At 52.9% G+C, this 16,506-nt stretch overlaps 1 protein-coding gene across 3 annotated transcripts in view; it reads right to left on the bottom strand.

The window, feature by feature from the left end:
- The window catches only part of myom2a (myomesin 2a), a 22,375-nt gene extending 8,468 nt beyond the window's left edge, over positions 1-13,907 (bottom strand). Inside the window, exons 1-26 of one of the 3 annotated variants that reach the window (XM_086156556.1) lie at positions 13,783-13,907; positions 12,471-12,600; positions 11,470-11,565; positions 10,966-11,101; positions 10,509-10,663; positions 10,241-10,333; positions 9,170-9,258; positions 9,057-9,095; positions 8,461-8,625; positions 8,194-8,355; positions 7,912-8,053; positions 7,451-7,650; positions 7,318-7,371; positions 6,291-6,418; positions 5,692-5,875; positions 4,540-4,714; positions 4,283-4,404; positions 3,515-3,702; positions 2,450-2,576; positions 2,153-2,331; positions 1,961-2,075; positions 1,679-1,838; positions 1,455-1,561; positions 1,323-1,367; positions 1,106-1,242; positions 597-741 (exon numbers count right to left, since the gene is read on the bottom strand). In XM_086156556.1, the coding sequence (XP_086012682.1) occupies positions 597-741; positions 1,106-1,242; positions 1,323-1,367; positions 1,455-1,561; positions 1,679-1,838; positions 1,961-2,075; positions 2,153-2,331; positions 2,450-2,576; positions 3,515-3,702; positions 4,283-4,404; positions 4,540-4,714; positions 5,692-5,875; positions 6,291-6,418; positions 7,318-7,371; positions 7,451-7,650; positions 7,912-8,053; positions 8,194-8,355; positions 8,461-8,625; positions 9,057-9,095; positions 9,170-9,258; positions 10,241-10,333; positions 10,509-10,663; positions 10,966-11,101; positions 11,470-11,565; positions 12,471-12,577 (3,250 nt within the window). In that variant the 5' untranslated portion in view covers positions 12,578-12,600; positions 13,783-13,907. Of the gene's footprint in view, positions 1-596; positions 742-1,105; positions 1,243-1,322; positions 1,368-1,454; positions 1,562-1,678; positions 1,839-1,960; positions 2,076-2,152; positions 2,332-2,449; positions 2,577-3,514; positions 3,703-4,282; positions 4,405-4,539; positions 4,715-5,691; positions 5,876-6,290; positions 6,419-7,317; positions 7,372-7,438; positions 7,651-7,911; positions 8,054-8,193; positions 8,356-8,460; positions 8,626-9,056; positions 9,096-9,169; positions 9,259-10,240; positions 10,334-10,508; positions 10,664-10,965; positions 11,102-11,469; positions 11,566-12,470; positions 12,601-13,782 lie in introns of all 3 variants that reach the window. The other 2 variants (XM_086156557.1, XM_086156558.1) reach the window with 2 other exon arrangements.
- Between the last annotated feature and the right edge of the window lie 2,599 nt (positions 13,908-16,506).

Genomic DNA, 16,506 nt, shown 5'->3' with positions numbered 1-16,506 from the left:
ATGTCATTTGGACTTGCTGAGTCCAACCGTAGCAACAAAGAGGGTTGATCTTTCGGTGCAGGAGATACTTTGGATGTAAAATAAATAGTTCTGCCCTTTGTGTACAGAACGACAAACCCAGTGTCCCCGTTTGAGGACACCATTGCTTGTATCTCCAGAAAACGTGGCATCTGAAGACGGGGTTCAACTAATCGAACATACAACTCTGCGCAAAAGATCTGCCTTAGGATGTAAGCACTCTCTGAATACGACTACTACACTGTACCAGGGTTATGTACTCCACAGTACTTTCCAATTGCCGCCATTGCACTTTGGACTTTGCTGCCTCTTGTAAGCACTAAAACGCCCCACATTTAAGGACGAGAGGTTGGAGTTAAAGGTGTCCTCATATGAGGACATGAGGTAGGAAGAGGCGTCAGTCGGAGCTAAAACGTTCTAGAAGGTTGGAGTTCAGTTCAAGGTGATTGAAAGATGGCTTGTCCTCTTGTGAGGACACGAGTTTGCAGATGAAACGAGGACATTTTCGGACAACTCGACGCTCTAATTGGTAATCTGGTTCCAGAGGAACCCTAGGCTGCAGAATCCCGGCGCCTCACCATCTCCGACCAGAACCAGGGAGGTCTGGGCCTTGGCCTTCCCATCGTTGATCTGGAGGGTGTAGGTGCCCTCGCTGTCCCGGCTGAAGTTATCCACCGTCATCTGGATGATGCCTGAGGCCACGTCGTGGGTGATCTTGTGACCCTGCGGAGAGAGCCGGCAGAACGATCCAGAAGGATCCAGAACATTTTGGAAGTCATTTGAGGAGAATCTGTCGGCCAAAGGTACCACCTTGACTGTATAACAAATGTCCCGGTACCCTAGTAAAGAATGCACCTGGAACCCCTTTAAAAAGCCTTAAATGAGTTACGATAGTGGCCTTTTGTACATCCTGGTGGTTTGGACTCTTGCTCTGAGATTGTACCCAGAAGTACCATGCTGCGCCTCCTGTGTCCATGGCAACAAGGTTATCGGGCAAGAGAAGACACGTTGCCGTTATCGTTGCTATCACGACTTCTACAGCCACGACTACATTTCTGTGATTAAACTGTAATGCGCGTGTTCTTACCTCCCCGCTGGCCACCTCCTTGTCGTTGACGATGAACCTGTAGGACACGGCTGACGAGAGCTTGACGGCCTGGGCCCAGAACCGGACGTGGCCTTTCTCCAGAACCTCGTAGTTCAGGCCATGTTTCAGGGGAATGACTGCGGGGAGATGACAGGGGGTTGAGGTCCAAATCCGTGGCGGCAGGTTTGCTAGCGAGCATCCGCTCCCTCATACTCACTGGGGTTCCTGATGGCATGGCTGAGCTCCAACATGGTGTTCAGGGCTGTGGAACCCAATCCAGATATGGAACATCAATGACCGACGGACTAGAAATAGGCCCCGCCCCCTCCCCGCGAGCATCCCCGCATACCGTCCTCGGTCAGCGTATGGCTGGCCGACACGCCGTCGGTGTCCGTGACGACCACAGAGTATCTGCCCAGATCATCTTTGTCGGGGTTGGTGAAGGTCAGTCTGGAGCTGAGGAGCAGAAGAACACCACTTCATTACCGGCCGCTGCGTTCCGGGTTCTCCGTTCCGGGACAATTGCAAGGCCAGTTCCTGGATTTGGGGTCGCGGGGGGACGGCTAAGCATACCTGCGTCCCTTGGCGCTGACGGTGACCCGCGGGCAGTCGCCGATGGCCTTGTAGTTCTTGGACCAGACGAACTGCGAGGTTTCGCTGATCTCGCAGGCCTCCAGGGACAGGAAGACGTCGCCCGTCTCCTCGTCCACTCCGGCCACGATCTCCTTGGTGCCTGCGGGACACCAAGGCGGGAAATGAAACGCAGGAGGCTGCCGTCACCTGGACTCCACCTTCTGGCTTCATGGGAGAACCTGCTCCACCGGATGAAGGTGACCGGAGCCTCTGGTGTCTCACCTGGAAGAGCCTTGGCGCAGATGGGCTCGGAGGTCCGTGAAGGCCTGCCCACGCCGTGCACGTTGACGGCGCGGACCCTGAAGACGTAGGTTTCCCCTTCCTCCAGGCCGCTCACCTGCGGGCGACCAGAGAACTTCAGCGTCTGCCGGTTCCTCTCAGGGTCGAGATAAACCACAGGGGAACCGGACCGACCTGGAAGAAGCGGTTTCTCACGGCGTCCTGGTTCAGGGTGGAGAACTCGCCCGAGCCCTTCTTCGCGATGTCCACAAAGTAGCCGGTGACGGCGCCGGCCCCGTTGTACACCGGCGCCTTCCAGAGGAGGACCAAGGAGTGACCTCTGACCTCACTGAAGCTCAGGTCGTAGGCCGGACCTGAGGAGTTGGAGCAGGAACATGCTAGAACATCCGGACTGACCACCGGAGTCTGGAATTCCTGATGTTGATCCGGTTGACTGCCGGCTACTGATTATGGATCATCGACGGGTCTCACCCGGCTCCTCCGTAGTCCACGCCTCGCACTTCATGGGGTCGCTGGGGGCCGAGGGGACGCCCACGCCGGCCATGTTGGCGGCCTGGATCTTGAACTCGTAGAAGTTCCCTTCGGTCAGATTGTCCACCTGCGGAACGACCGATTACCCTGGTTACAGTCCTTCTGACTGCAAGGCTCCGATTGTGAACCCTCTGTTCCCACGGACACCCAGGAAGTGAAAGCGGACTAAACGGGCCGGTTCCGGTTCTGGATTCCAGGAAACAAAGGACCCACCTGAATAGGGTCACCATCAGGGATACAGAAGTGGACATTGTGGACACCTACAAGAACCTGGGTGTCCACTTGGACAAATAAACTGGACTGGACTTTGAACACCAACGCCATCTTCAAGAAGGGTCAGAGCCGCCTGTTCTTCCTCAGGAGGCTCAGATCTTTCACCGTCTGCAGGACCGTGCTGCAGATGTTCTACCACTCGGTGGTGTCCACAGTCATCTTCTACGCTGTTGTGTGCTGGGCAGCAGGATCAGGACAGCTGACGCTAACAGACTCAACAAGCTCATCAGGAGAGCTGGATCTGTCCTGGGAGTGGAGCTGGAGTCTGTGGTGCAGGTGTCAGAGAAGCTCCTCAGCATCATGGACAACGTCCATCACCTCCTGCATGGACACTGACGTCCTGTCGGAGCTCCTTCAGTCGTAGACTGATACCACCGAGGAGCTCCACTGAACGCCACAGGAGGTCTTTCCTACCTGAGGCTACCAGACTTTTTAATTCCTCTTCCTTCAGCCGAAGAGAATCTTCAAATCTTTGTACTTAAGACCTTCTTGAGACGTTCTTACTCTCCCTCCCTCCTACTATTATCTATTACTGTTATGTTTTTGCTTGAAACTCTGGCACAACAATTTCCTTCGGGATAAATAAAGCTGTTCCCACCTCATCTCATCTCATCTGACAACCCGTCCAGCTCGGAAACCCCAATGATGTCACGAAGGGAACCTCCCCCCGACCACGACCGCCGAGTTTCGGATAAAAGTCGTCATAGCGACCGCCAGAACCCCCCGACTCACGGTGACGATTCTCTCGGTGACGGCGGCCAGGTTGAACTCCTTCCACGCCAGTTTGTCTGCGTCGCGCACGTCCACGTAGTAGGCGTTGACCTTGGAGCCGCCGCAGTGGAGCGGCGCCTTCCAGGCCAGCGTGATGGAGGCGCCGTCCGAGCTCAGCATGGTGATGGCATACGGGGCGCCGGGGGTCGCTGGGGCACAACAGGTTCTCCGTCAGAAGGTGGGGGTTTTCAACCGGAGTGCTGTTCAGCGCATGCTTTTGTTTTGCTTGTATGCGATGCCGCGGTACCACGTGGAGCTGTGAGGCCGACAAAGTGCTTCACTACAAAACCCTGGAAAGTCAAGGTGGAGGAAGTGAAGAGTGGCGGGGAGAGGCGGGGGAAGGAGGACAGAATAGGGTACGTACCGAAGAGGAAGCCCTGGCCTGGACGGGACAATGGAGAACATCAGAGGAGCGGAAGGCAACCTCATTTCACACTGTAAATACTTAAATATTTGCAAATATATGTATTCAATCTATTGAATTGATGCTTCTGGGCCTGGGTTGGACTTCAGTGGTGCAGCTGCTGTGCCAACTGTGTCCGGGAGGCCGCGATGTCCACTTCCTGTCTCGCGATTCCCGAAAGGTGCCAAAGTATCTCCATATGTTGGGACTGGACGCTAAAGGCGGAGGCACCTCCGAGCATACCGTCCCCGTGCGAGGACACGAGGCGGTTATTTGGTCCGAGGCGGATGTTCTTTGGTGGACGGGCCAAGAGGCGGCGCTCTTACCGAGGGCGGGGTGCACAGAGATGGGGGACGACTCCTGGGACTCTTCGCTGAGGCCGAAGACGTTGACGGCCTGGACACGGAAGTTGTAGGTCTCACCTGATGTCAAACCGTGGACCACGAACCTGGGGGAGGGAGTAGCATCGGAGCAGATGAATAAAAGGCAAATGCGTTTCTACATATGACAATAAACGCTTTGACTCTCGAAACACTGCAGGAGTGCGTCCTGTAGTCTTGACGTTGATTAAGTCGCCGCCCACCTGTTGTGCTTGAAGGGCTTGTTGTTGCAGGGGAACCAGTCCTTGGATCCGGCCACGCGGCCGTCAATGTAGTAGCCCATCAGGTTCTTCGGGTGCTTTGGCGCCTCCCACTGGACGAACACCGACGACTTGGTGTTCCTGGTGGCGACCACCTTCCCGGGGGCAGAGGGCACACCTGACGGAAAAGGCGGGTTTGGTTAATCACCTCGCCAAATCACCCTTTGCGTGAAGGCTAATTATCAGCGGCGGTATGCAGATAATTAGCAAGGAAGTAAACAGATCAGAAGTTCTCCACTTTAGCCATCGGGATCAGGTTGGGGAAGGGAGTTCGATGTTCATTTTCAAGGTGCCGATTAAGATAAAACACCAGTGACAAGACAACGGCTAACGCTAGGTGAGCTGTGAGAAGGGGGTGAGCGGATAAAATGGCGGATCAGGCAGGCGCAGCATCGTCGTCACAAGAAAATACATGTCGGACAGAGTCTGAAGACACGTTCAGGGAAGGAGGATGCGGCATCAAGATGTCCAGCTACTTCGTTGAAAACAGCTTGCCGTGGCTACGCTAACTCCCGAGTGTGTGGTTAGAGAGCATACGTGGTAGAGCGGTGAGGCACTTACCCACCCACGGCTCCAGACCTGCAGAGAACACAGACCTTAACTGAAGACCCCAGAGGAACCCAAGAGGAACCCCTGCTTGCGTTCTCCTTTCATTGAACCCAGAGGCTGCTTCCCCACCGACAAGCAACTTATAGCAAATCGTTAAAATCACAACATGTAAACTTCAGATCATAAGAACATCTGATCACTGACTCCACCTCTGAAGCTCCATCTGGCAAACGGTCACTTCTGTTGGCCTTCTGTATCCATCCAGACACCAATTGATTGCCTGTCAGTCCCAATCACTGCAGTAATCAATAACCGGGGACTGTTAAAGGTCTGCCTTACCTTCTCTTATCTTGCTACCCTTGTTTACGCCAACCTTAGCTTGGGTTATCTTACTGTAGCCTAACATATATTAGCTTCCCTTAGCTAATCTCGCCTTATCCCATTTCACGTTACCCGATGCTAGCTTCCCTCATCTTACCCTTCCTTATCTTATCTTGCCTTGTGTCCAGGTTGTGTCTGCCGGTGAACTCGTCCACGGGCCCTTACCGTCCGGGTCGGCCTTTTGGATGCTCTCCGAGGGCGCCGACGGCCCGCTGGAGCCGTGCGCGTTCACCGAAAACACCCGGAACTGGTACTCGTGGCCGTCTTGCAAATCAAAGACGGGGTAGCGTGGCGACAGCAGTTTGACCGCCGTGTTGATCCGCTGCCACGCTCCCGTGCCCGCCGAGCACTGTGGGAGAATCGGGGGGGGGGAGGTGGTGCGTGAGAAGGAGCAGCCATCTTGGAAGTAGGAGGAAGCGCTGGGGAGCTTTCAGGTTTAAGGCTGGATTTAGAATTAGCTTAGCGACATCGGGCACAAACTGTGCCCTGATTGGGTGGCTTATGACCAAAACAATTGGCCTTTGGGACCCAAAAGATGCGGTACGGCTGGCGGTATGGCCGGTATTTTGGGGTGGGGCTTAACCTAGACGGGACATTGAGAGCCACCAGAGCTACTAGTAGCTTTGTGAGAGGTAATGAGTACCAGATATAATCCATCATACCCGTCAGGCTAACACAGTTAGCTAAAAAAACGCTAACACATGTACTGGCTTTCAAGGGACTTCAAGGGAAGACAGGTGGTGGGGCGGGGGCTGGACACGCACCTTCTCCACGACGTACCACAGCGGCGCTCGGCCGCGGGGACTCGGGGGCGTCCAGCTCAGCACCACGTAAGATTTGAAAATCTCGGATGCGTGCACGTCGGTGGGCTCCCCCGGGATGGTTACGTCGCCTGGATGGGGATTGAATGGGTTGGAGGACAGAACGGTGGCGTGGAGGGGTGGGGGATAGCTTGGGGGGCAGGGGCCTGCAGAAGTCCTAGATTAGCACCTTCTTGGAATCTAGACTCGAGAGACAACAGAGGTGCTCTTCATTCTGGATCATTCCAGATGGTACTTTAGCTTGAGGAGCCTGATTGCCCTCAAATCCACTAAACTACAAGAAAAGCACTGTTGTTGTTGACAATTTAATTCATGTCATGCTAAAATCCAAGCTACAAGCTAAGTCCCTTCTCTTACAAGACACCTTCAGGTAGGAGGTGGTAGCGCAGGATGGGACTTCTGCAGTGGTGCCCCCCTGCCCCGCGGGTGCGACAAAGGACGGGTAAAGTGGGGGTTCCGTTAGGTCGACGGCGTCACGGCAACGGTTACAACGGGGGGAGGAGGTGGGCGGAGTTAAGTGACGTCAGGGGATTGGAGGGATTAAATTGGAGATTCAGGAATTGCGTTGATCAGGACCCTGATTCGACCACGGCGATGACGTTCAACACGTTGCCGTGGGGATACCCCTCCCGAGTGGACTCAGACGGTTTCAGGAAGGTTCTTTAGGTTTGGGACACGGTTGACGGTTGTGTTCCAGTGGACTTGGACCTCCAGGGTTCTTCCCTGGATGTTCTGTAGCTCAGGGTTGAGTCTCATGGACCCAAGCCTCTTGGAGGCAACTCCCATTTTTGGAGTTTGAGTGGACCGTGTGATTCGGCAGTACCGGCATCCCAACATGTAAAGGCGGAAGACGCTTGTTGACACTCCTGGAAAAGTTGCTGTTACGGTTTCGATTAGCTCGTCAGGGAGGGAAGTTTGTTAGTGTTCGGACAAAAACCAAGATCGATCCGGAGTCCGCCGGTCCTCGTACCTTCCAGGTCATCAGCCTTGATGACAATGTCGGTTTTCCCTTCCCTTTTAATGACTGCCAACAGAACAACACGTCCGTGAGGAAGAAGTTCCAATCCCGCCGTCTCGTCCCGAGTGTTTACCTTCATCTGTACCTTGGAGCCTCTCGCTTTCTGCGGCGTCCAGGGCCGTCACCTTCTCCGACCTGCGGGACGCTCTGCTGATGCCGGCGCTGTTCACCGCCCTGACCCGGAAGTGGTAAGAGCGACCGGTGGCCAGGCCGTGCACCGGGTACTTGCACACCTTCACCGGGGCGTCGTTGCATTGGACCCAGGTGTCGCTTCCGGCTTCGCACCTGCACCCCAGGAGAGCAGGGCGTCATCAGCCGAAAAGACATCGCTTACAAGGACGGGTTTCTTTCTTCGACAAGACCGGAACCGAGGACAAAAACCCCCCAGATAATTTCTGCTGGTTTCATTTGCGACCAAGGTTCATGCTAGATCAGGAAGGGCGCGTACAAGTGCCACCTCCTTGAACCTCCTTCGTCTGGTCATGAAACCTTTCCCGACCCGACACGTCAGGACTTCTCTGCTCCGAAAAAGGACTCCCAGCTGACCTGTCCACAAAGTATCCGCTGATCGCAGCCTCGTTGACGGTGTTGGGAGGTTTCCAGGCAACCAGGACATAGTCAGAGTTGATGTCGTAGGCCTTGACACTCATGGGTGCGCCAGGGGCGCCTGCAGTGGCGGGAGCAGCATCTGTGAGACCAAGACACAGAAAAAAACAGCCGGATCCATCACCGATCCCTCGTGGAATTAGAGGAGAAGCTCCGACATCTAGCTCGGACCGAGCAAACGGGGTATGGCCTCGAGCTCAATGCATAAATCAGGGGTACCACCTGAGACGAACAAGTAGGCGCTGTGCTCGGCCGTCCCGTTCTTCGTGAAGATGCGGATGGTGTAGAGACCCTCGTCGTCCTTGGCCAGGTGGGGGAGTGCCAGGCGGGCGGCGCCTCCACCCACCGACATCTCTGCCAGCCTCCCGGCCTTCAGCAGCTTATCTGTTGAACAACCATCGTGGGGAGTGTCCGTTAGCTTACATATAGTCGTACCAGAAGTAGTACCCTAAGGTACGACTGCAAAAGAAGCTCTGGGATTCGTCTCACCGTCCCTGTACCACTGGACGATCGGAGGGAGGTTGGGCAGGTCGGGGACGACGACCATGGAACACACCAGACTGACAGAGCCGCCCTCCACGCCGAAGGTCACGGAGAAGCGGTCCAGCAAGGTGACGTCCAGCTTGCTGGCATGGATCTCTGTCAGGTGTGGCACTGGAGGGAAGGGAAGGGAAGGGAAGGGAAGGGAAGGGAAGGGAAGGGAAGGGAAGGGAAGGGAAGGGAAGGGAAGGGAAGGGAAGGGAAGGGAAGGGAAGGGAAGGGAAGGGGTGCCGGTGTTACGACTCGGCCGTCCCGGTAAAATGCTATGTAGAACTCCGACACTGGGGGGCAGCAGACTTGTGTTTGCTCCCCCTCTGCTCTGGGGAAATCTGACCTGGCAAAGGTTTGCCTGGTTACCATAGCAATGGCCTAACCTTGCGCAACAGCTTTATCTGTCCAATTTGTCTGAATTTGTCAGTTTGAGACCGGATCTTTGGTTCCACCAAAGAAGCACCGGTTGGATGTTCTCCTAAGAAACTACAACCCGATCCAGAATACCATCCGGCGCAAAGCGGGATTTCCGGATCACGCGAGGCGTCGCTCACCCATGCCGAGCTGGCAGGACTCCCCGGCTCCAGATGCTCCTGTCAGGAGAAGAGAACATTGTGAGCGGCGGCGGGAATCTGGCTTGGATGAAGGACAAAGAGGAGGAACTTACTTTTCACGGCGACCATGGCCTTGCTGGTGGCGGTGCCGTGGCAGTTGGTGGCCACGGCGCTGTACTCGGCGGTGTCGCTCACAACGCACCTGAAACACAACCATCACGATCAACTTGTCTGAAGCTACCGTTGAATCCAGATCAAGACGAACAACATTTGGGTTGTAAATATCCCGAGTTTTCATCACGGCGACCTGAGAACATCTGCGGCGAGACGTCAGTGGACCGGCACACTCGAGAACTCCGAGTGCATCATGTGACCGACCCCGTACTTGTAGCTCCGAAGCATTAGCGCCGATCGACCCGGGTGTCGTTGCTGTATCCGGTTCCCCTCGTACATCATCGCTCGTTTATTAGTTTACTCCAAACATTGTCAGCGTCTGTCAGAGGTTCCTTAGGAGCTGGAAGACGAAGCGTCGCTCCCGCTTTCAAAAGATGACCTCAGCCGTCCGGAGTGCCCGGGAAAGGAGGCGAGGCAGCTGCCGCCGCCGGGACGAGTCCCAGGGGTGAGAACAGAAGGAAGAAATGCCCCCCCACCCTCGCCTGGGAAACTATTTTAATGGTGGATCATTTTGTCCATTGCAGAAGAGAAAGGGGAAGCTGGGGGGATGAGGGGGTGCTAAGGAGGGGCAGTGGACAGTGCACAGACCTTTTTGTTGGCGCCCAATACTTGTCTTGAACAATTCTGGTGAACAAGAACCATCTAGTTGGGGGGGAGGGGGTAAGAGAAAGAGGGATATGGAGAAGGGGAGGGGCAGGGGGAGTCCTGGTAGAATTTTTAGCCCCACCGATGCAAAGGTCAGCACTTGCCGAACAGCTGAGGAGTCTTGAGGATGACGGACAGAGCTGGAGTCTAAATTCGCCTCTGCAGTCGCAGCTCCTCTGAGCGACTCGGGAGTATATTTTATTTACCTCACCCCCACTACTACCAACAAAAGTCCGACCTCCGGGAGCGAGGAGTAGCACTTCCCTTCCAGTCCCGGCTTCTGGATTCCTTTCCCTCCGACATGGCCACTGCTACCGTTAGCATCGAGAACACGATAACCTCCAGCGGACGGAGAGCGGTCATACCTGCTGATGATCAAACTGTGGACTCCATACTTGTTTTCAATCTTGTACCTCCCCGGAGCGCTCAGTGGGTCCACCGGTACTCCTCCCTTATACCTGCAGGGAGTCAGAAGGCGATATTAGCTGTAGAAGCTAGTTCACTCTTCACGCCGCCGAATAAATCACCAGCAGGGAACTGAACCTCAGACTCAGCTCCCGCCTTGACGTCTAAAGCCGCTCCCTTTTACCGCCTTAGAGGCCCCGGATGATCACCAAGAGCGAGGGTTCTCACCATTTGACGATGGGTCGCGGGTTCCCCTCCACCGTGCAGAACAGCTTGACGGACATCTTCTCCCACACGGTGTGAGGCCGCAGGGCCACCAGGAAGTCCGGCAGGCGGTGGATTTCCTCCGGCATGTCAGACCTCCTGCCCATCATTTCCCGAACCTGGACGAAGAGGAGGCGTCACATGTTTCTTCCGGTTTGAAGTTCCGCTCGCTTCTGGACAGTCGTGGTTCTTATGGAACATTTCTGACCTCAAATAAACGGGAATGTAAAACAGAGTGTCGCCTCCGTAGACGGAGCATAAATATTGAACTTCAGCAAGCGGTTCTGGCTAATTTCCTCCTGCTCTATGAACCACTTGTGGCTCCCCAGGTGGTAACTGAAATCAACAAGCTAACTTGGAACTCCTGATTAGCAGGACGCTGCTAAATGGCCAAGACAGAGATAGAAAACATCGGACTTGCCTCTTTCTCAATGACCAGACTCTCCACCTGCACCTTGGTGGCCATCCTCATCCTGTGTAGCTCCTCCTGGATTACAGCTAATCCCTTCCCGACGTTGGCGCTAACGCGCTGGTACTCCTCTGTCTCCTCCGAAGTCCTGCCACCAGGAAAATTCACAAATTTGGCGACGGAAAACAAAAGCGACAACTCTTAGGTTACGGCGCGACCCGTCAGTCATGATGTTACCGTGCTAACCGACAGATTATCATTAGCCGGCTATCATCTGTTAGCTCAGACTACACATGGCACTTCATCGACCTTTCAACATCGAGTGAGTCAATCAAACAATTGGTGATGTTCCCTTCATCTAAACGACAAAGATGAGGTCCGGGTTGAAGTGAAGTTAAGAGCTTTGCCGTTGTTTTAAACGTGGGGGTTACGAATTAGCTTGTCCCATCGTTAGCGGGCGCTACGGTCAGCGCTGTCGGCGCCGACGACACTCGAAGGATCCGAATCACGACTCACCTCTGCCGGAACACCGGGATGGTGTAGGCTTGTTCCGCCATCGCCACCGTGTCCTGGGCGTGCTCGTGGGACGCAACTGTACACCTGAGCTTCTTGCTGGAGGGTTGGGGAAGGACGGGGGGGTTAGCCTTCCCGTATGTTACAACATACAAGTCCCGGAAATACGAAGGGAACTTTTGGCGGCGGTAATCCAAACTTCACTTTGGTCTTCTGCAGCCGCTAACCAAAGTGAGAATGCGGTTAGTTGCCATGGCGATGGGGTGATCGTAGTCAAAACGATGGTAGCGACATAAATCGCGGGATAGCGCAGGAGCCAGAGCAGCACATCCCGGCTTCCGGGAAAGAACGGCGCTCGGCTCGGGACAACATCGCCGGACTGCCGCAAAGCTAGCTCACGGTGATTCAGCACAAAGCCCGGTATCCAGATGCGCTAAAAAACGGAAACATCGTAGCGGGTCGATGATTCGCGTGTTCAAATGCAGGGAGAAGCTGCGGGGTGGCGGCGCAGGCGCTAGCTGTGCCGCGGCTATCGGCAATCATTTTTGAGACGGGTGCGTTATTGGGATTTCAGCCTCTGGCATGTGAAACGCCATCTTGGATGTGCGTCAATGTTGGTACCCCAACGGTAGACTAACGGTACATGGTGCTAATCTTAAGTTGCAGCGACAACCGGACGCCTTCCGCATGTCAAAAACGTTAGCATTCGCGCAATGAGATCTCCTTCGACTTGGGGTGACTTCAAACAGGCGACACGGGCGCCAAATATTAATCTTCAGACGGCTGGATTTATAGAATTCAGCAGGAGTTCCGTCCCCGACGGCCGTCCAACGTCACGGTAAGATGGCACCACAGCCTCCTGTACTCCGAGCCTTTGCTAACTTCCTTCCTTAACCCGGTTGGATCCAGAAGCAGAAGCACCAGCAGCAGAGATGTGAAGGTTCAGCCGCCAGCAGAAGCTCTTCCTCTTTTCGCCCCCCCTCCCACCCTAAAAGCCTCCATACCTCTGCGTGTGCTGCTTCACGACTTGTTTAGAGTGTCGGTACGCAAAATCAGTTTTGACCTGGCTGGTGTGCGTCCTCTTATGCCAAGGTTGGACTTTGGAAGCCATGACTGGAAAAGCTTCAAGGAGACCTTGTCCGGGGGGAGGGGGAGACCAGACGTGTTAGCCGGGAGGTCGAGGACAACGAACAGATTTGTTGTTCACGTCGCCATGACGACATGTAAATTCTCTGCCAGCATGTTGACGACAGCGAAAGAAAGGTGTTTGGGCGCTCGTTCCACGTTCTTCACGAGAAATGTTCTCATCTGTGAAAGGAAACTCCATTCCGCCCACCACATTTCCAGTGGTAAGACGAGGAGGACACCGAGCCCTCGTGGAAGGACTTTGACACTTGCTCGTTAGCTTAGCATAATGAATGGCATCCTCTTTAATCGGGACTTCTTCCCCAGCTTGCAAGAATTCGGCCCAGAAAACAAGCATTTTAGAAGGCGCTCCCGAGTTGTCGTGTGACCAAATGACAACCGTCGGAGCAGAAATTCCAATCAGCATCCGGATTGATCCATTTGTGAATCCGCGCGCCCCCTTGTGGTGGGTCGGGGAAGTAGTTCCCTGCAACAGTCAGAGGAAGCGGTCTCTGCAGTGGACATTGTCGATTTTGTAATTTAACATCATGATTTCATCGCCCGATGACGTCAGAGGGGCTCGGAGCATCGGCTCGAGTGCTCAATGACTCCTCACACATGCAGGCTAACAGTTACCATTGGACACTACTGGTTAAGCTATGCTAACGAGTGTGAAGAGCGTGCTAACGAGCTGCCGACCACATCCTCGTCTCCGCAGCAAGAGTCCCTGGCGGGCAGGTAAATCCCAGAGACAACCTGTCAGCTTCGTAGCGTCACGGCGCAGAAACCGGCGCCGATTTCACCTTGGCAACCTCTCTGGCAAGAACGAACAACCAATTCCAAAGGAGCTATTGCTGTGCGAAAATTGGTTTCAGAGTTCTGGCTGAAGTGTCCGGGTCCTGGATCACGGGTCGGACCCCACCTCTTCACCCCCGACCCCTTCATCCCCCTTTACCTGCCCGGTATGCTCGGGGGGCAGGTTGGCCGTTGCGGGCCCACAAGGGACATACACTACCCAACTACAGCCAATTATTATATTAACACCCCCCCCCCCACTGTGGGGACAGACGGGGGAGGGGGTCCCCCCCCCCCCCCAATACCCCCCCACCCCCACTGGCCCACAGGCACCATCGCCAAAAGTTCTAATCTGCTTTAAATCCAGAGGAAACCAGAAGGAAATAGGCTACTTACCCCCGGGAGACGAAGAGAGCGCAGAGCGGTGGCAGGACAGCCTGAAGCCGCTCGGGGGGGCGACTTGCTGACGGAACCGAAAATACCCCCCCCCCCCTTCCGACCCCCCCTTCCGACCCGAGGAATGCCAGGCCCCTTCCTCCCCATGTAAGGAGGCGCAGGGGACTATATATAGACTTTACCTACAAATTCTGTAGCCATTCCACCGGCTGGAGGCGGAGGGAGCGCATCAACCCTGACATCCCTGCGAGGGGGCGGGGCACTAGGGGGCAAATAATACAATTTGACTTTTATTGTGAAAGGACGCGGGGGGCAACTCCCTGGGGCAACTCCCTTGCCTTCGGCAATGTTAGTCCACCTCGGCGCCCCGGCCTGCCGCCTCTGAGACGGGCGGGGGGTCGAGGCCAGAAGCCCTCCGAGACCTTTTTAGGCTCCTGTAAGGAACCCGCCGCTACTCGGTTCCACACTTGCTGCGGCGCTCGGGTTTATTTTTAACCCCCGAGCGCGAGGATACCGAGACCCCACCAGCACCACCTGACCCCTCCTGGGTGACTATTCTTAGATGGACCAGGACTCGAGTGCAACCAGCCCTCCTAGACTGGCTCAGAAGACAATAATCCCTAATTTAAGATGATCAATCTGCCAATATTTATCTTTTGATTCGCTCATTTCCACCGTTTTTAAGCTCCTTTTCAGGTCTTTGAAGGAGGAACTTCTCCCGCCTTTAGTCCCTTTTTCAGGGTTTTGGAAAAAGACTTGGATTTTCAGATCGTATCAAATCAAATTCATTGAAGAGACATTAATTGCATCGAATTATTTGATCACATTAAATGACATTAAATTTTGGATTTTCATTTCAACGTGATTTAATTTCATCAAATCAAATTGAATTTAATGAAACCTGAATCAATTTAGTTTGATCAAATCACATTCAATTCATTTTTTTTGTTTCATTTGATTGAATTTAATCTAATCAAATCAAATTGAATTTGATAACAAATATATTTGATAAAATAAATGAAATAAATTTGATCAAATCACATTGGATTATTTTTTTTGTTTGATGTTGAATTTAATTTAATCAAATAAAAGTGAATTAAATAACAATTCAATTAAGGTTTGATCAAATCACATTGGATTAATTTTATAGTTTTTTTTAAGTGAATGTAATTTAATCAAATCAAATTGAATTTAATAACCAATAAATTTGATCAAATAAATTAAATAAATTTGATCAAATCACATTGGATTATTTTTTTCAGTTTTATTTGATGGAATTTAATCTAATCAAATCAAATTAAATTTGATAACAAATAAATTTGATAAAATAAATGAAATAAATTTGATAAAATCTTCTTCTTTCGGCTTTTCCCTTCAGGTGTCGCCACAGCGAGTCCACTTTCTCCATCTAACCCTATTCTCTGGATCCTCCTCTCTCACACCAACTACCTTCATATCTTCTCTCACTACGTCCATAAATCTTCTCTTTGGTCTTCCTCCAGACCTCCAATTCCAGCATCCGTCTAACAATATATTCACTATCCCTCCTCTGTCCATGACCCAACCATCTCAGTCTGGCTTCTCTGACCTTCTCTCCAAAACATCTACCATGTGCTGTTGATCTGATAGACTCATTCCTGATCCTCTCCATCCTGGTCACTCCCAAAGAGAACCTCAACATCTTCATCTCTGCAACCTCTAGTTCTGCCTCCTGTCTTTTGGTCATTGGAACAGTTTGTAGTCCAAACATCATCTCTGGTCTCACCACTGTCTTGTACACCTTTCCTTTTATTCTGGCTGATGTTCTTCTATCTCTTGGTACCCCTGACACTTTTCTCCACCCATTCCAACCTGCTTGGACCGTCTCTTCACCTCTTTTCCACACTCTCCTACGCTCTGGACTGTTGACCCTAAGTACCTGAAATCCTCCAGCTTCTTGATCTCCACTCCCTGTAGCCTCACCGTTCCACCCGAGTTCCTCTCATTCACACACATATATTCTGTCTTGCTGCGACTAACTTTCATTCCTCTCCTTTCCAGAGCATACCTCCACCTCTCTAGATGTTCCTCTACCTGTTCCCTGCTCTCACTACAGATCACAATGTCATCCGCAAACATCATGGTCCATGGGGATTCCTGTCTCACCTCATCTGTCAGCCTTTCCATCACCATTGCGAACAAGAAGGGGCTCAGAGCTGATCCCTGATGGAGTCCCACCTCCACCTTGAACTTCTCGGTTACCCCGACAGCACACCGTACCAGTGTCTCACAGCTAGCATACATGTCCTGCACCAGTCTAACATACTTCTCTGCCACTCCAGACTTGCAAATACTGCATCTGTAGTACTCTTCCTAGGCATGAAGCCATACTGCTGTTCACAAATGCTGACTTCTGCTCTCAGTCTAGTTTCCACTACTCTTTCCCATAACTTCATTGTATGGCTCATCAACTTTATCCCTCTGTAGTTGCCACAATTCTGCACATCCCCTTTATTCTTAAAAATAGGCACCATCACACTTTGTCTCCATTCTTCAGGCATCTTCTCACTCTCTAAGATCCTGTTGAATAATCTAGTCAGAAAATCTACCGCTGCCTCTCCTAGACACTTCCACACCTCCACAGGTATATCATCAGGACCAACTGCTTTTCCACTCTTCATCCTCTTCAATGCCTTCCTCACTTCACTTTTACTAATTTTTGCTACTTTGTGGTCTACGATAATC

This window comes from Fistularia commersonii, chromosome 12 (assembly GCF_037954325.1).
Source record: "Fistularia commersonii isolate RoL2024-O1a breed Wild chromosome 12, RoL_Fcom_v1.0, whole genome shotgun sequence".
Lineage (NCBI taxonomy): Eukaryota > Metazoa > Chordata > Actinopteri > Syngnathiformes > Fistulariidae > Fistularia > Fistularia commersonii.
The sequence above is the reverse complement of the archived record's forward strand: the minus strand, read 5'-3'. Positions and strand labels throughout refer to the sequence as shown.